Source organism: Microplitis demolitor, chromosome 6, assembly GCF_026212275.2.
Source record: "Microplitis demolitor isolate Queensland-Clemson2020A chromosome 6, iyMicDemo2.1a, whole genome shotgun sequence".
Lineage (NCBI taxonomy): Eukaryota > Metazoa > Arthropoda > Insecta > Hymenoptera > Braconidae > Microplitis > Microplitis demolitor.
In genome coordinates this window covers 3,450,705-3,468,189 of record NC_068550.1, presented here as the reverse complement: position 1 = coordinate 3,468,189, position 17,485 = coordinate 3,450,705, and the positions used below count along the sequence as shown (strand labels likewise).

General features: G+C 25.7%; 3 protein-coding genes and 1 long non-coding RNA gene across 6 annotated transcripts in view; 2 read left to right on the top strand and 2 right to left on the bottom strand.

The window, feature by feature from the left end:
- LOC103577362 (calpain-C) overlaps positions 1-10,578 on the top strand; it is a 23,325-nt gene extending 12,747 nt beyond the window's left edge. For all 3 annotated transcript variants that reach the window (XM_008557969.3, XM_008557968.3, XM_008557970.3), the window contains exons 5-13: positions 6,572-6,848; positions 7,623-7,965; positions 8,063-8,157; positions 8,288-8,520; positions 9,199-9,427; positions 9,609-9,756; positions 9,849-9,965; positions 10,219-10,277; positions 10,355-10,578. In XM_008557969.3, coding sequence (XP_008556191.1) covers positions 6,572-6,848; positions 7,623-7,965; positions 8,063-8,157; positions 8,288-8,520; positions 9,199-9,427; positions 9,609-9,756; positions 9,849-9,965; positions 10,219-10,277; positions 10,355-10,381 — 1,528 coding nt within the window. In that variant the 3' untranslated portion in view covers positions 10,382-10,578. The remainder of the gene's footprint in view (positions 1-6,571; positions 6,849-7,622; positions 7,966-8,062; positions 8,158-8,287; positions 8,521-9,198; positions 9,428-9,608; positions 9,757-9,848; positions 9,966-10,218; positions 10,278-10,354) is intronic.
- LOC128668136 (uncharacterized) lies at positions 7,929-11,059 on the bottom strand. The gene is made up of 3 exons (XR_008403901.1): positions 10,974-11,059; positions 10,817-10,860; positions 7,929-8,005 (listed from the first exon to the last, which is right to left on the bottom strand). It is a non-coding gene; the product is annotated as an uncharacterized LOC128668136 (long non-coding RNA).
- On the top strand, positions 11,030-13,926 carry LOC103577365 (vesicle transport protein GOT1B). The gene is made up of 5 exons (XM_008557971.2): positions 11,030-11,153; positions 11,261-11,352; positions 11,440-11,618; positions 12,159-12,279; positions 12,693-13,926. Exons 1-5 carry the CDS (start codon positions 11,129-11,131, stop codon positions 12,699-12,701), a joined length of 426 nt encoding a protein of 141 aa, XP_008556193.1. The 5' UTR covers positions 11,030-11,128; the 3' UTR covers positions 12,702-13,926.
- Positions 13,713-17,485, bottom strand: LOC103577361 (ADP,ATP carrier protein 2). Its single transcript, XM_008557967.3, has 4 exons — positions 17,184-17,485; positions 15,821-16,082; positions 15,279-15,513; positions 13,713-15,187 (listed from the first exon to the last, which is right to left on the bottom strand). The coding sequence occupies exons 1-4, from the start codon at positions 17,344-17,346 to the stop codon at positions 14,945-14,947; spliced, it is 903 nt and encodes a 300-aa protein (XP_008556189.1). The 5' UTR covers positions 17,347-17,485; the 3' UTR covers positions 13,713-14,944.

Sequence of the window (17,485 nt, the reverse complement as noted above, 5' to 3'; positions counted from 1 at the left end):
AAAAAACCATTTAAAATAAAAAGTCTTAAAAATAATACAAGAATAAAGAGAGAGAAAGAAGACAAGATAGAAGAAGATTGAGAGAAAACAACGAGGAGAAAATGTACACAGTAGAGAAGATAAGATACTCAAGTATCTCAAGTCAGCCTTGGAAGCCACTAAGTAACTTCTCTCTTTCAGACTACTCTCTTCTGTGTACTGTGTGCGCTCTTACTCTGTGGTACACAGGATACACCTCCGCGACTTACTCAGATCTCTTCTACTTCAGGGCTTCATGTAATGCTCGTAATAGCAATCGCGACTGAGTCTTTCAAGTCCACAGTCTAAAAGACAAGACACGGAAAATTTATCTTCACTTTTGTTTCCCATAATTTTAGCCTACAAACGACCGGGCAGACATTAGAGAGAAAGTTTTTATATTTATTTTTTTATAAAATTTTTTCATAAGTTCATATTCTTTACATTAATTTCCTTAATACTGCGGGTAAAAAATTTTAAATTAAATTTACTTCATAGATGAAGAAAAGACAAAATGACAAATTTTTCTTAGTAAAAATTAAAAAAAATTTTTTATTTGTTTTTTTATGTCGGGTATGCATATGAAATTTCGATAAAACAATTTTCTATTAAAAATTTTAATTAATTAAAAGAAAAATTAAAGAATTCTGATAAAATTGCTATTGAAAAATTTTATACGGCCCAAATTACCCAATAAGTTCAATTTTACCAGTTCGTAATTTTCAAAAAAATTTTAAAGCCCATTTTGTTCATTTTAAATTTGATTTATGGCGCTCATTTTACTGCAAGTGTTCACTTGCCTGCAACATAAAAAGATTTTGAATTTTTTAAAATTTATTCATTTAAAAAATTGGGTAAAATTCTCTGGCTGAAAAACAATTGATAATATTTATTATTATTATTAGAAAAAAAAATGGTAATGTAGCTGACAGAGTTCAATGACTGTTTAATTGTCACCTCTCCAAACAATCGCCAGCGTTTCACTTGAATGAAAGTCAACCTGGTCAACGTAACAGGTGTGTCCGCTAGAACGTTCTCGAATTACGATGTCCAGATTTTATAATTTTAAACCGACATAATATCAGCCAAGTAACAGCTTATTCAAAACTAATATATATATATATATATATATATATATATATATATATATATATATATATATATATATATATACATATATATAAATATGAATTTTAAATTTACATCACGCAGGGAACTAACAATTATATTTTTTTGTTCGCTAACATAAAATTATGTTTCATAGTAAAATTAAAACACATCCGTAAATAAATTTCAAAAGTATAGTTTTTTTTTTTTTTTTTTTTTTTTTTTTTTTTTTTTTTTTAAAGAAATTATTCATAAAAAATATTACGGTAACTTAATGTACGCTTAGAATTCTAATGAAATATTTATTTCAGTTCTCAATATTTATCATAAGAAAACATAATTCATAGCAATTACTTATTATGTAATTATATTTTTCTAGTTTAAAATTTATTCTACATCAATTATCAAATGTTATATAACATTTTTTAAAAACAAAAAAAAAATTAGAGTGTAAAAAAAAAAAATTATTGAATTTTTTTAATTCATAATAAAAAGTTTATTTTGAAAATTATGCGCCAGCACGATCACTTCCGCTAATAAAAAATGTACAAAAAAATATTTTTCAATTTATTTTAATTTTCAGATTTATTCAAAAAATTTTCGCATTTAAAATGAATATTTTAATTACTTGAGCTCATAAGTTCTAAAGATAATTTTTTTTTATAAAATCATTATTATAATTTTTTTATACATATGTAGAATATATTTTTCTATATATATTTAAACCGCAAAAAATTTATCAAGCTAATTTTCATAAAAAATAATAAAAATATTAATGATTCTAAAGTAATCTGACGTCTAATAATTTTGAATTTTTTTCAAAACGATGAATTATAAAAAAAACATATTTTAAAAAATTGCACCCATAGATTTTTAAATTTTCTTCATGTGCATTTATTAATTTATTTTTTAAATGGATTTAAAAAAAAAAACCGAAAATTTTTAATTATCTGCTTACAGGATCATAAGTATTATTTATAAATTGTTAATCGTCAAAAATGGGTGGGAGCGTACTTTTGCATAAAAAATCTTTATTTCAACTAAACAATGATATTTAAAAACTTTTAATTTCAATTATCAATTGTTGCAGTAAATAGAGCATCGCATTCTTATAATTACTTTACCTCTAATCTCTTCACTTAACAATAATGTTTTTTCATAATAAAATACACAATGTCAATGAAAGTGCACTTGACACTTTCAAAACAACAAAAGAATTGCAATACTTACACTTAATATCAAATTACACATTAAATAATTTAAAAAATAAAAAAAAGACTTTCATATTTAAACAAGTCATTAAAATAAAATATAAAATTACCATAATTTTATTCAAAATTAACATTACCAATAACATCAGATCCTTAACACTAATTGCATTATATTTATTATTGCAAACTACCTTTTTTTATTTATTTATTTATTATCTCTCATATTAATACTTTCCTCTTTTATTATTATTATTATATTTTATTCTCGATCGGTATTTCTTGTTCTTCCTGGACTGCTCAGTATATAGGCAGTCCAATGATCTTCTCCGTGCGTTCATTCGTAAATTTTTTATTTAATACTTTTTTTTTTTAACTTCAATCGAGAAATTCCTGAGGAATTTCCAACCGCATTTATCATGTCATGAATCAAACGTACATGACGATGCATATAAAATAAATGCAAGGATTTACAACACAAAGCCGTATTTATAATTTATAAATATAATAATACACATATACATATATATATATATATATATATATATATATATATATTCCATATATTAAGTAACTGATGAGTATTATTGATTCATCGAATATTAATTTATTCACTATTTAATAATACAATTCAAGTAGCCAAGTATTTTATACTCACGTAGTTAATTGATTTCTCATCATCGTCATCATCATCACGTTCCATTCTTCCGTTTCTATTTAAATAAAATATAAATATAAGAAGTCATTAAATGATATTTAACTACGCCTTTAAAAAATGATTGACAGAAATATAATTTTTAGTGTTCAATTACATTTTAATTATTTATTATTATTATTATTATTATTATTATTATTATTATTATTATTATTATTATTATTATTATTATTATTATTATTATTATTATTATTATTATTATTATTATTATTATTATTATTATTATTATTATTATTATTATTATTATTATTTATTTTTGTATGTTTTTTGCATTGCGCATAGTCATAGTGTTCATAAAAAAAAAAAGGATTTCTTGGCGTAAGAAAAATTTTTCATTATGAAATAAAAACAAAAATTTTATTGAAACTAGAAAAAATTTCTTTATGAATTGAATATATATATATATATATGTATATTATGAATTGAAAATGAATATTTTCTTGGGGCAAGAAGAAATTTTTCGCATCAAAAAATAATTTTTTTTCTGTGTTTTTTAAATATTTTTTGCATAGATAAATTTTTATTAATTAAATTATTGGCGTCTTATTTTTATTATTTTGAAAAATCACCCAGGATATTCATGAATATATATATATTAATATATATTCATAAAACAATTTGATAATAAATTAATTAATTTTTGTGAATGAATTCAATATTACAATAGAAAGGAACTGAGAAAATTATTATTAATATAGTAGACGTTTAAAAGAAATGATGTAGTGTATACATATGTTGACCAGTTAAATTCACTGTATACATACATATATATTTAAACTATATAAGGAAACTCAATAGGAATTAGAATCATGTAGGTAGAAAGCTCTTGTTTAATGTCCGACGTGTTTTACCGCGATTTCCATTAGAAAATCCACATCCATTTAATTTATTTCTTCAACCATCACATTTACAATAATTCATACACGTATACATGTATATACATATACATTTAAACCATTTTCTTCTTTCTCTTACGTGCACTCTTAAATTTATAAAATTTTATTTTCTTCATTATTATCAGCACGGTATGAAAAATAAATAAAAAAAAACATAAATGCCTGTTCCAATAATGCACAAGTAAAGACGCTTTCTCCACTCTCATCTCCAGCAGCATGTCCTCATGATTCCTCTTTCTCTTTATGTACTTATTTTATTTTACTATTAAATTACCTTGTGGACCCACAATACAATTTACGGGATCGTTAACATCCTTGATGATATTGAGGTCATTAATAAGCAAACCATTTAGTAGATGTGGTAAAATTACGGTTTTTAAATTTATCACTGCATTGTGACATAAGACGATTGTTTTCTATTGCGAAAAAAAATAACTGTATAAATAATCATACTTTGTTTTTTTTTTTACGATACCAAATATATATTTAGCACGTATTTATTTATATTTATGTCCTTGATTTATTGTATGCTAAATCAATTGTTATAAACATCTGATACTTTCACTGGCTATAAATATACAGGGTTGGGTGTGCAAATTTATGTATATGTATATAAATATGTTAACTTGTATTGTGAATCGATGGATCCGAGGTCAGTGTACTTATGACCACTGTCCATGTACTTTAATTATTATTATTAATACTTTAATTCCAGTACTTAAATTTTTAAACAACTACTTGCAAAATTAAACTTTTTTTTTTGTAACGATATTTTAAAATTACAAAATTTTATGACCTGTATCGTTTGATGCTGGATTACTCAAAGAAGGTCTTAGATAATTTATTACAATTAACTCGTGTACATTTAATTATTATCATTTTTTTTTTAAAATTACTTTTAGTTTTCAACGTCAGTGTGACAAAACGAAAAAGGTGAATTTATTTTTAAATTAAATTTGTAGCGAAATTATTGACTTTAGAAAAAAATTTTTGAAATAAAAATTGTAGGAAATTGAATGTTCTACAAAAAAGGTCATGAAGCTTATTAACGTATCTTTGATAGTTTAAAAGTTATAGACAAAATAAACAAGGGATTAATTAAAAAATAATTTCTCAAAATTTGAACTCTGACTTCAAGTTGCAATAACTTTGAAATAATGAAATGTATGTAAAAATGTAATAAAATCTTTTTTGTAGAGAAATTAATAATCTACAAAAAGTTTTATATAAATTTTTATCATATCTCTATTAGTTTAGCCATAATTTTAATTTTTCAACAAAAACTCATGAAATTGAATTTAAAAATTTGAAATAAAAAATTATAGCTTCAAAAAAATTAAATTCACGCCCAGTGAAGCAGATGAGGGTACTGCTGTAAATTACAAATTTAATAACTAGATTTCAAGATTACGCTTCCATGTTAATGATATTTTTAAAACATACTCTTGTATATAATTTATTTTAATAATATATTATTAATCTTGAGCTTCAAGCTATTTATAAAGTAATAGAGTTTTAAATTAAAAAAAAAAAAACAATAACATGGGTGACATTTCTCAAGAATTAATAGAACCGATAATCATTAAGAGGTTTTAAGAAAAGTATATTCTTATCCAAAGAATAAGAAATAGTTGTGTATAAAGGAGGAAATGAAATGTTTGAACGAGTTTACTTGATTGCGTGTTTGCTATGTCCTTCCTAGCTTTACTCTGTACTCTTTTTAACTTCTTCCTTGAGAACATACTCATGAAATTCATATACTTACACGTACGCGTGTGAGAATCGTTACAATAAAAGAATTCGCGAAGACTTTAATATGTAATATATATATATATTTAAAAGTATTTCAAGTCTGTTTACACTTAATGTGGTTCATTAGAGTAAATAAAAATAAATTAATTAAAGATTTTTATCACTTGTCTACAAAAAAATATAATAAAATTAAAAAAAAAAATACTTTCATATATATAATAGTGAATTAACTTGATTTTATTTAATTATTCGTTTAATCTTAGAGAGTTATAAACTTTCCAAGTTAATTTTCTTATTACTTTTAAAAATTTTTTTTTGAATTTAAAACAAAGTGCGGGAAATTCAAATCAGTCAAAAATATAAATGAATTTATATATATACTTTACTTTACATAACAATTTCTTGGTGCAAGAAATATTTTTCAATATGAAATGAAAATAAAAGTTTTCTTAGAATTAGAAAAAAAAAATCTTGTCTCAAAAAAATTTTTATCTTCATTTCTTATTGCAAAAAATTTTAAATACTTTTTAAAATATATTGAAATTGAAAAGTATATTTTTCTCGCATAATTTGTTTTAAATACACGGAATTTCATAGCAAGACTTAAAATTCAAAATTACCAAAAACTAATTAAAATTTCAAAAAAAAAAAAAAAAAAAAAAAAAAAAATTACTACTGTACTTAAAAATTTTTTTATCAAAATTCAATTAAACTCTTAATAAAAATCATGACTTTCCACTAAAGATTTTGCTTCAATTTTTCAAATTATATGAAAAATTAATGTTCATATAAAATTCTCGCATTACGTATAAAATAAATATTTAAAATTTTGATTTCTTATCAGAAATTCTAATTTAATTTAATTGTAATTTTAGATTACACGGATCATATGAAGCTCTCAAATACGGAACGTTATTAGACGGACTTTCTGATCTCACTGGTGGTATTACTGAAAGTATTGCTATTCGTCAAGATCCAACTGGATGTGGTAGAGCACTTGCTAAGCTTCTTGATATGACTTCACTAATAACTTGTACAGTTAATAACAATAATAACAACCAGCAACAGCAACAGCAAATACGTACCAGTAATGAAAAACTCGCTAATGGAATTCAAATGGGTATTAATTACAGGCTTTACGCCATCGAGAGGGTAAACATGATAACTTCTGTAATACTTCATTTTTTTTACATAATAAGTCATATTAGTTTTATTTACTATTTTTCTAACAAATTACATGCATTTTATTGACATTAAACTTTTAAAATAACAAAACGTTTGTGGTAATTTTATTGGGTAATAAAGCTCGTAATTATGTTATTATATTTTTGTATCTTTTATGAGAGCTGCTGAAAGTTTTATTTTATACTAAATAAAATGCAGTATGTGGTCGCTCTCTACTCTCATTTATAATTTTTTATAGTAATTTAAGTTGATAGTTAGGAGAATTAAATAATTCCATATAAATATTTTTAAATTGTGTGTAAGAAAGGAGACAAAAAATTAATACGGCTCCTGGTTTATTGTCAGTTAAGAAAATGATTATTAAAAAATTTTACATGCATTATAATTTTATAAAACGATGTGAGAAAAGAATATTTTTTTTTATCAGTTTGAATGTCATCCTCATTTATACTTGATCGCAATAATATTTTACTCATCTACTAAATTATTTTAATTTTCAACAAAACTATATCTAAAATTTATCAGTTTCATTTACGTATAAAAATTAAATGACAAGTAGTATACTTATGAAACACAACCATGAATTGTTTTATAACACACCTGAGTCATCATTTTAAAATACAAAGTAATAAATTTTTATTTCTTCACAAAATAAACAGCCATAGAATTATTCTTATTATTACATACAAAAATTTTCTACAACAGTGATGTGTTAATTAAAATAAAAAATTTTATCAACAGGTAGAAACATTCGGAGGCGAAGCGATACAATTAGTTAAATTACGTAACCCCCTAGGACCCGGTGGTGAATATATCGGCGCATGGGCCCGGGGTAGTCTCGAATGGGACGAAGTTCCGATCATTGAAAGAGATCGTCTCGCTGTCAGAAATATGGCCGAAGGTGAATTTTGGATATCGTACTCAGATTTTGTAAAAACTTTCACGCATCTCGAAGTTGTGCATCTTGATGCTGAAACCTCAAGAGACGAGCCTTCATTACACAGCAAACACACCTGGCAAATGAAACTGTATCAAGGTAGTTGGAGACGCGGCGTAACTGCCGGTGGATGTCGAAATAATCAAGGTTGGCTTTTATAACTTTTTTTTACTGCCCACAATTAACACTAAAAATAAAAAAAAAAAAATGATTGTTTAATTTATCACTTTATTACTATCAACAGAAACGTTTCATATAAATCCACAATTACATTTAATTTTGAGTGAAATGGAGGAAGTAATTGTGTCCTTGAATCAACATTCAATTATGGAACCAAAGGTACTGCAGTAGTAATTTTATGCTCATTTTATCATTTCATTATTTCATTTAAAACTCATTATGAATAACTATTATTGTTGTTTTTTTTTTTTTTTTTCATTGTTACTTTATATAATAATTGTCATTAAAGGTAATTGGTTTCACGGCGTATACATTGCCAAAGAACAGCACGGAGTCAATAAATAGACAATTTTTCAAGAAGAATAAATCACTTGTCAATTCACAATATACAAATAGTAGACAAGTGAGTCATAGATGTCTTCTTGAACAAGGCGGATATTTACTTATACCGACAACTTTTGAACCTGGACAGGAAACCAATTTTACATTGAGGGTCTACAGCAGTAAACCACTTAAACTTAAGTAATTATATCAAAATCATTAATGTAACTAGAGTAATTTGACCAATAATTGGATGGAAAACATTTTGATAAATTAAAAAAATATTTTTTATAAGAATTTATTTGAATGTTTTAACAGAGCGCCTCTGCAAAAAATATTTTTGAAAAAAGGATGAAGCGATGACTATTTTTAACTGCAAAACGTTACACAAAGATTATTTTTTGAACTTTTGAATAATCAATGATTCACAATACTACTAAAGTATGCTCAGAAATTTTCAAAATCAGATTTTTCTGACCGTATTCCACACTGAATAAAACAATAAAATTTATTACTTATAATGAAGAGCCAAAAAGAGTTTACAAAAAAGTCCAAAAACGTTCATATATAAGACAATTTTTTTTTCTTTGAATTTTCAAAAGTTTAAAAAAATACGTCATTGTGTCCCATTTTGAAGTTTAGAATAGTCATCAATTTTTTTTCAAATGTTAATTTTCTTCTCAATTTTCCTTTTTTTTATGTACTTCTATTTTTTACATTTTTTTAAATTTTCATACAAGTTTTTATGTAAATAAAATTGAACATTTAAAAATTTATCAATATTTTCTAACATTTATTTTTGAAACCACGAAAAATTAGCCATCAATTTATTGGTCGACTTATTTTATAATAACAAAATAAAATGAATGAATTTTTCAGGCTACTGGACACTGCCCCGACGTTAATTAAATCAGCGATTGTTAAAGCTCCAGCTTTGGAAGGCAAAGGGTTCTCACAGTACGAAGCGGTATTTCTTCAATTAGCTGACGAGCATAAGACTGTAAATGCATTTGAACTTCAAGAGTTACTTGAAGCTTGTCTCCCAAATGATTATATCAAAAGTTGTGCTTCTATGGAAGTTTGTCGACAAGTTGTACTTACTATGGATGTATCCTTTTGATCAAAACTTGACTAAACTAAACTGGAGGCTGCGTAGATAAAATTATTCATGCAAACACCTCTATTCTTTTGTCCCACATTTATAAAATTCAAATTAGCAGCATACAGTTCAGTTTAAATATATGCTAGATATTTTTCAATAGATTTGCTCCTTGACTAAATTTTTTTAGAACTCGGGTAGCGGCAGACTTGAATTTAATGACTTCAAAGATCTAATGTGTAGTTTGAAATACTGGCAAGCAGCTTTTAAAAATCATACAAAAGAAAGAACTGGTATTCTCAAGGCTGAAAGACTACGTGACGCACTCATAGAAGTTGGTTAGTTAATACTTTATTTTATTAAGTATTGCTAAGTAATTTTTTTTAATTATTTGATAAATTATGATTTATTAATTTTTATTTTGTTTCAGGATTTCAATTAAATACCGAAGTATTAGCTGTTTTAATTCTTAGATATATGAGAAAAGATGGAACTTTAAGATTTGGTGATTTTGTATCTGCGATTTTACATCTAAGTGATGCATTTGGTAAATTAAAAATTTTTTTTTTTTAATTATTAAAGTCACGGTGTCAAAATTTGGGGTTATTGATAATTTACTTTAAAAAATTTATGTACAAATTTTTGAGCATATGTCTATTTTTTTGAAAACTAAAACTCCATTGAGAAAAATAAAAATTCTATTATTAAAAATATTTAAAAAATTAATTTAATTACAGAGTACACTTAATTAGTGAATAGGTTAATTAATAATAATAATATTTATGAATTTTTTTTTTTAGCAATCTTTGAAGGTAAAGATCCATTACAAAATGGTAGTATTAAATTAAATTTGTCTGAGGTAAGTTGATTTAAATACTAAACTCAATAATAAAATAATTTACACAATAATAATTAATGTTACTGTTTGCTTTTTAGTGGCTTAGATCATCATTAATGTGTTGAAATACTTAAGCAAATAATACAAGAACAAAAGGAATAAAAGGCAATTCATCTACAACTCAATTACCGCATCATCAATTATTCAAAATCCCATTCAACAAAAAAAAAAAAATGTAAAATAAAAAAGTCGTTGAACAATTTTTTGCTAAAAATGTAAATAATAATAATTATCAATTAATCGATTAAGAAATTCTCGCAAGCCATATTTTTAAATAACTGAGAGAATTAATTACTATAAGAAATAAATAAATATATGATATATTTACTAATATAAAAGATGTATAAAAATTAATGTTTTATTATAATTAATTTTTTTATTTAAAAATTATAACTTGTAAAATATAAATATACTTTTATATAAATATTATATATATTAATATAAGTGTAATAAATTTATTTTTATTTTGTAATAAGACTAGATTTTTTTTTCACGTTTACCTTTTGATAAAAATAAATAAAAATAAAATCCTGTAACCTGTTTTCTGAAAAAAAACAATTTTCCATTTATTTTATTACTAAATAATTAAAATATTGTTATTATTTTTAAATAATTAAGTAAGTACTCAATGACAATTTAAAAAATTTAAATACATACGTAATTTATATCCACGTAAATTGTGCCATGATGATACTGAGTGACGTGGATGTTAGGTTAGAATTATCTTAGACACTGAAAATCACTCGTGTATATGTATTACAATAATACATAAATAAATAATACAATATATAAATAAATAAATAACTATAAATATGTTTGAAATAACGGATACACAGAGTAAGTATTTTATAATTAATAATTACAAAAATAAATAAATTAATTACACTAGAATAAAATTTTTAATTAATGACCTGGAGATTGAATTTATTTATATTTTTTTTCAGAAATCGGAGTAGGTCTAGCTGGCTTTGGAATGTTTTTTCTTTTTCTAGGAGTACTGTTAATATTTGATAAGGGTTTGTTAGCAATAGGAAATGTAAGTTTTCATTTTTATGTAAATTTATTTAATTTAGTGTCAATGGATCAGTATATTTTTATATTGATAATTTGGATTTATTTCCAGCTTTTATTCATCTCGGGATTAGGATGTGTGATTGGACCAAGAAGGACACTGAGTTTCTTCTTTCAAAGGCATAAACTAAAAGCCAGTTTGGCATTTTTAGGAGGAATTATTGTTGTTCTAATGGGGTGGCCTCTTATTGGAATGATATTAGAAACATATGGATTCGTTTTACTCTTCAGGTAAATTATTTTTATTTTTTCAAGAACATTCTCAGACAATATCTCCTGATAATACAGGAGTTAAATTAAATTTTTAATATAAATTTCAGTGAAAATTTCATGTCAATTTTAAAATTTGAATTTTAAAACCTACAGGCTAATAATATTTATTTAACTTAAAAATTTTTTTTTGACTTCTAATTGACAACAACTCCGAGTAATTTTTGTAAAACTCTACTTCTTGGCGAAATTGTTTTTCCCCAAATTATAGTGCAAGATATTTTTAAAGCTTATGATCAATAAGTCATTACACTTTTTACAAAAAAAATCAAAATTTTAAAACAATTTTATAAAATAAATTTTGAAAAAAAAAATCAATGAGAGTTGTATGTAAAATTGCATACATTGTTGTGTCTATTCAAAATTAATCATTAAAAAGTATCAATAAGTGTGTATTTAAATATAAGATTAATGAATATAAATATAATGAATGTATTGATGTAATTAATTAGTAATATAAATGAATATTTAATTAAATTAATAAACATATATATTTTTCAGTGGATTTTTACCAGTTGCGATAAATTTTCTACGTCGAGTACCTGTCCTAGGAACATTTTTAAACATGCCAGGAATCAGTAGAGTAATGGACATGCTTGCTGGCGATTCTAATAGAACAACTGTATGACCTTATTATTAAATATTTAATTTAATTTAAAAATAAATCTTATAATTAAGCTCAACAATTATAAAAAATAATTTAAAACAAAACCATTGTAAATATCACCCGTTTATCATAACTACATTTCTTTCATAAATTCTTCATTCCATTCGAATAAAATAATATATTTTTTTTTTCTTATTATTAGTTAGTAATACAATTAAAAATCAAAAGTTGCCAATTATTTGTAATATAAATATAAATGTCGTCTGATATTTGTGTTAAATCCAGTAAATTCAAGTTACTTGTATTTAAATTTAACTTTCTCAAAATACGTACTTTGTAATTATCAATTATGAATATAAATATAAATAAAATATTAAGTCAAAAAATTTTTAATTTATAATTTAAGTATGATTTTTTTTTGCTTTCAGGAATTTTAACATATCGGATGCCTAGCGTGAAATTTATATCATTAGATCACGAATTCATTCCAATTATTTTTTATTTATCATTAATAAAAATTAATTATCACTCAACAATTAAGAGATTTATTTTAATTGTTTATTAATTTTTTAAAAATACAACAATAGTACAATTATTCCTTGAAACTAAAAAAATAGCAGATACTTACGAATTTTTATTTATCATACAATCGACCTCGATCTCGTGACCTCTAATAGATAATGATATTAAATGTAGAACGAACTACGATGATAAATTACTATTTGTTGCGTAGAAAAAAACATTAATCAAATAAAGTAGGTAATTAATATATTTATAAATCAATTTATAATTAAAATTGTTTCTCATTTTTACAGCGCGAACTTATGAAACTTTTTTTTTATTATTGATAAAATTTTAAAAATAATCAGCTCTTCTAGACTTCCTATTAAAATAATTTAAAAGAATTCATTCGATTAATAATTAATATTAAATATGATCCTGAAATTGACAGACGACCAACAATTTTTGAATTTTTTTTTCACCAAATCTAATGCAAAAAAAAAAATAAATAAAAATATGCACATGTAGAAAATTAAAAAAACCATAGGTGCAATTTTTTCAAATATTTTCTTTTTTTAAATTTATCATTTAGAAAAATAATCAATTATTAAACGTCAGCTAACTTCAGTATCATTCTTAAATCTGTTTTTTGACTTAAAATATTCTGGGTCACGATTGAAAAACTCCTTTACTATTTTTAAAAATTTGTAACTACCAAAAAATTTTCTTAAAATGAATCTCAAAAAAAAATTCTGATTAAAATCACCAGCTACAAAAAACAATACAAATTTTTCATTTTTTCTGACTGGGATTAAAATTTAATTTCTAGCTTGATTTCCACTATGACATATGAGGGCTATGTATCTTCATAAATTTATAATTATTTCATAATAAAATATTTTACTAAAGACAAGTTTTATCTAAGGGATAAAATAAAAACACAGAAATTGTACTTCGACTTTTTATTATTGATTTTCAATAAACATGCATACATCTTAACATAAACAGATTAGATGCATACACTTAGACATATCTGTAAAGCGAAGTATTAAAATTTTATATTTTTTTTTCCAGTAATCATCCCCCTAAACTCGGTGTACTGTTCACGGATACTGTTAATAATTAAAGATGATCTCGTTTTTTTTTTTTTTATTAATTAAATTTTATTTCGCATTTAATAATTATCAATTACGCATTATTTAATTATCTACAATGGGCCGAGATTAAGGGCGGGGGCAGCCCAGGTCTACATGCCCCGCCATCGCCGTCGATGGATCGATTCGTCGCACGTCCCCTGTCTTGTTTGTTTTTATTAATTCATTTTACTTTTAAATTTAATAATCATTTACTTTTAACTATTCATCAATTACCTAATCAATGAATTAATTTATTACTTTACTTTTTCATGATAAAATAAATTTCCCTTTCAACAATTCAATGATCTTCGCAATCTCAAGGACGCGCATTGTTTATTTGAGCAGATTTTAAACTCACGATTATTATTATACTTATTATATCATATAATTATTGATATATCTAGTGTTTGTTGTTGTTATTTTTATTAATTTCATTATTTAGGGCAGTTGTCGTTAGTTTTATCTGCCAAACAATTTTTCAAATTTTCACGCCCGCGATCTACAGCGCAAGCGTAAATGTCACGCGTTAAAAGAATACTAAAAGAAAAGAAGAAAAAATACACAAATAATTATTATAATATAATTAAATTAATTATTTTTCTCTTTATTTTTATATTTTATTATACGGGCCGAGTGCCGTTGCAAAAATAAATACTGAATTCGGCAATAAATAAAAACAAAAAATAAAAAGAAAAAGAAGTAAATTAAAATTATTCAATTGTTATTATTATTATAATATAAATAACCGGCATCCGAATATTTATGTATGCCAAGGTTTGTTTTATTTAATACGCGAGTCACTTAGTCGACATATTTAATTATTTATAATTTTCTATCTTCGCGCGTAGATCGCGTACTTAAAAATTCGGGCGTGAGAAATATTATTTAAAAATTGTTCATTTTTTAAGGGAATAAATCTTGTTGCAATATTAGTTTTTGAATTTAATTTATTCGTGTCAATGATAGTGATTGTGTGTGTGTTTTTTTAATCATGAAGGTGAAGGGTCACTGATGGGATAAAGGGGGAGGGTAGGTCTAGGTTTTTAGAGGAGGTTCTTGATCTCGTCGTAGAGTACCAACACGAGGGCACCACCAGTACCACGGAGAACGTTTGAGAACGCACCCTTGAAGAAGGCATTTCCACCTTCGGATCTGTAGATGGTTGCCCAACAGTGGAGGGTGTTCTTGTATAACATCTCAGACTTGGCACGTCCAGACTGCATCATCATACGCCTACGTACTGTGTCGAAGGGGTAGGATACAATACCAGCGACGGTGGTGACAGCCTAAATATTAAAAAAAAAATATTTAGTATTTATTACTGCTGTATTTTGCGATTTATAATAATAATTAAATAAATATATGGTTGTTACAAACCTGGGCAATACCCCATGAAATAAGGAATGGAGTTTTCTTGGGGTCAGGCAACATACCACGAGCGGTATCATAGAAACCAAAGTATGAGGCACGGTAGATAATGATACCCTGGACTGATACACCGAATCCACGGTACAATCCAATGAGACCATCGGATTTGAAGATTTTAGTCAAGCAGTTTCCAAGACCGGAGAACTCACGTTCACCACCAGCTTTACCGACGTCAGCGGCCAATCTATAATATATATATTTATTAAGTACATCATATTTTATTTATCATTCAAGGAGAAAATAAAATATGATTCTAGTTAGCAGATATTTAAAAATTTTTGAAGTTTTTTTTTTTTAACAAACCAATTACAAAAAAAAAAAAACAAAAACTAAAAAAATGCACTTGTAGAAAATTTGAAAATCTACAACTGCAATTTCTTCAAATATTTTTTTTTTTTTCGATTTATCGTTGGTATAAAGATTCAAAAATTATTAGACCGGAGAACTTCAATATTATAATAAAATAAAATTTTGTTTGGTGATTTAATTACCGGGTTCTGGCGAAATCAAGAGGGTAGACGAAGCAAAGTGATGTAGCTCCAGCAGCACCACCAGATGCAAGGTTACCAGCAAAGTATCGCAAAAACTGAGTATTTTTGTCGACTCCACCCAAGAAAACTTGCTTGTATTTGTCTTTGAAAGCGAAGTTCAAAGCTTGGGTTGGGAAGTAACGGATGACGTTAGCGAAGTTACCTCTCCAGAAACTGAGGAATCCTTGTTCTTTTGGGATACGGACGAAACAATCGATCATACCTGAAAATAATTACGTGCAAAATTAGTTTAAATTTGAATAATTTTTATAAAAAACAACAAGTGGTAAAAAAATTCTAGTCAATCTAAAATTTCCGCTTCCTCACAACAATAACGACATTACAGTATAATGAAATGTAAACCAGCCATAACTGGTCTTCTAATTCACTTGATATTGAATCGAGGTCGCATGTCATGAGTTCGTCATCAACTCCCCTCTAAACTGTTAACTTTATCTGTCTAATTCAAAATGCCTCATAAAAAACTAATTAAAAAAAAAAAAAATTCACATGCAGTTTAAAACCTAGTCGTTTAAAACGACCAGGATTATCGATCATACACCAAGTGAAGTTTCCTAAGAATAAAACTCAAGTTCAATGTCACCTTGAACTTGAAATTTAAAAAATTAAAATCACATCCAGGTTTTTCTGCAAGCATAATTTATATTGCCGGGTTATAAATAAATAAAATTAAAATTTAGTGAATGGTAACTGAAAGACAGCCATATTGTGCCGCATCGTCATCGATTGACTCGAAAAAAAATGAACGAAGGAAGCAAATCCTCACGACGCCATCTGGCAGACATTTAATATCATATCGATCCACCCGCAGAAATGCCCAACTATTACACTTGTTCATCCATTGCAATGCACTTATAGATATATATATAATATAAAAAATCATTTAGTTATGTAAGAGTTGGCAGAAATAATTATTACATAAAGTTGTCTAAAAAAGTTGCCGAATATAAGACAAAACCGAGTTATTGATGGCTCGGGATCAAACTCAGTTATATAAAAGTTAAATTAAAAATTCACTTTTTAACGGCGGTTACGTAACGGGAAATCCTACAATGCATCTGCATTTTAATTTTCTATTTGTAGTAAAAAAAAAAAATGGGGTTTAAATGGCCTCGACATGTGGCATTGACACCATTTTAGTCACATGTTTTAAATCATTCAAATTCTAATGATTTTTTATTTTAACACCGGACCACGCGGTCACGAAATTAGAATTTTATTTTAATTCTGTATAACCTGCAATTATTATTAGTAATTATGATTGATGATTATGATGATAATAATGATAAAAAAATGAACTTACCTTTGTAACGCTGGTCCTCAGCGATTTGCTTGGAGATGTGCTGCACCTGGAGAAGCAACTTGACACGCTCAATTGGCGCTACAGCGGTTTTTGAAATCGCAGCAGCACAACCACCGGCGATAAAATCTTTGGCGAACGCCACGGGATCCGCAAGACCAGACATATTTGATATATTTAACGAACGGGTTACTTTCAAAAAGGAAGATTACAATTAATTAAGGAGATCGTAAGATCGTAAGTCTCCTGAGGAATATGTTAAGTGTGTAATGGACGCGCGCCGGACGACGAGTGAGCGAGGCAGA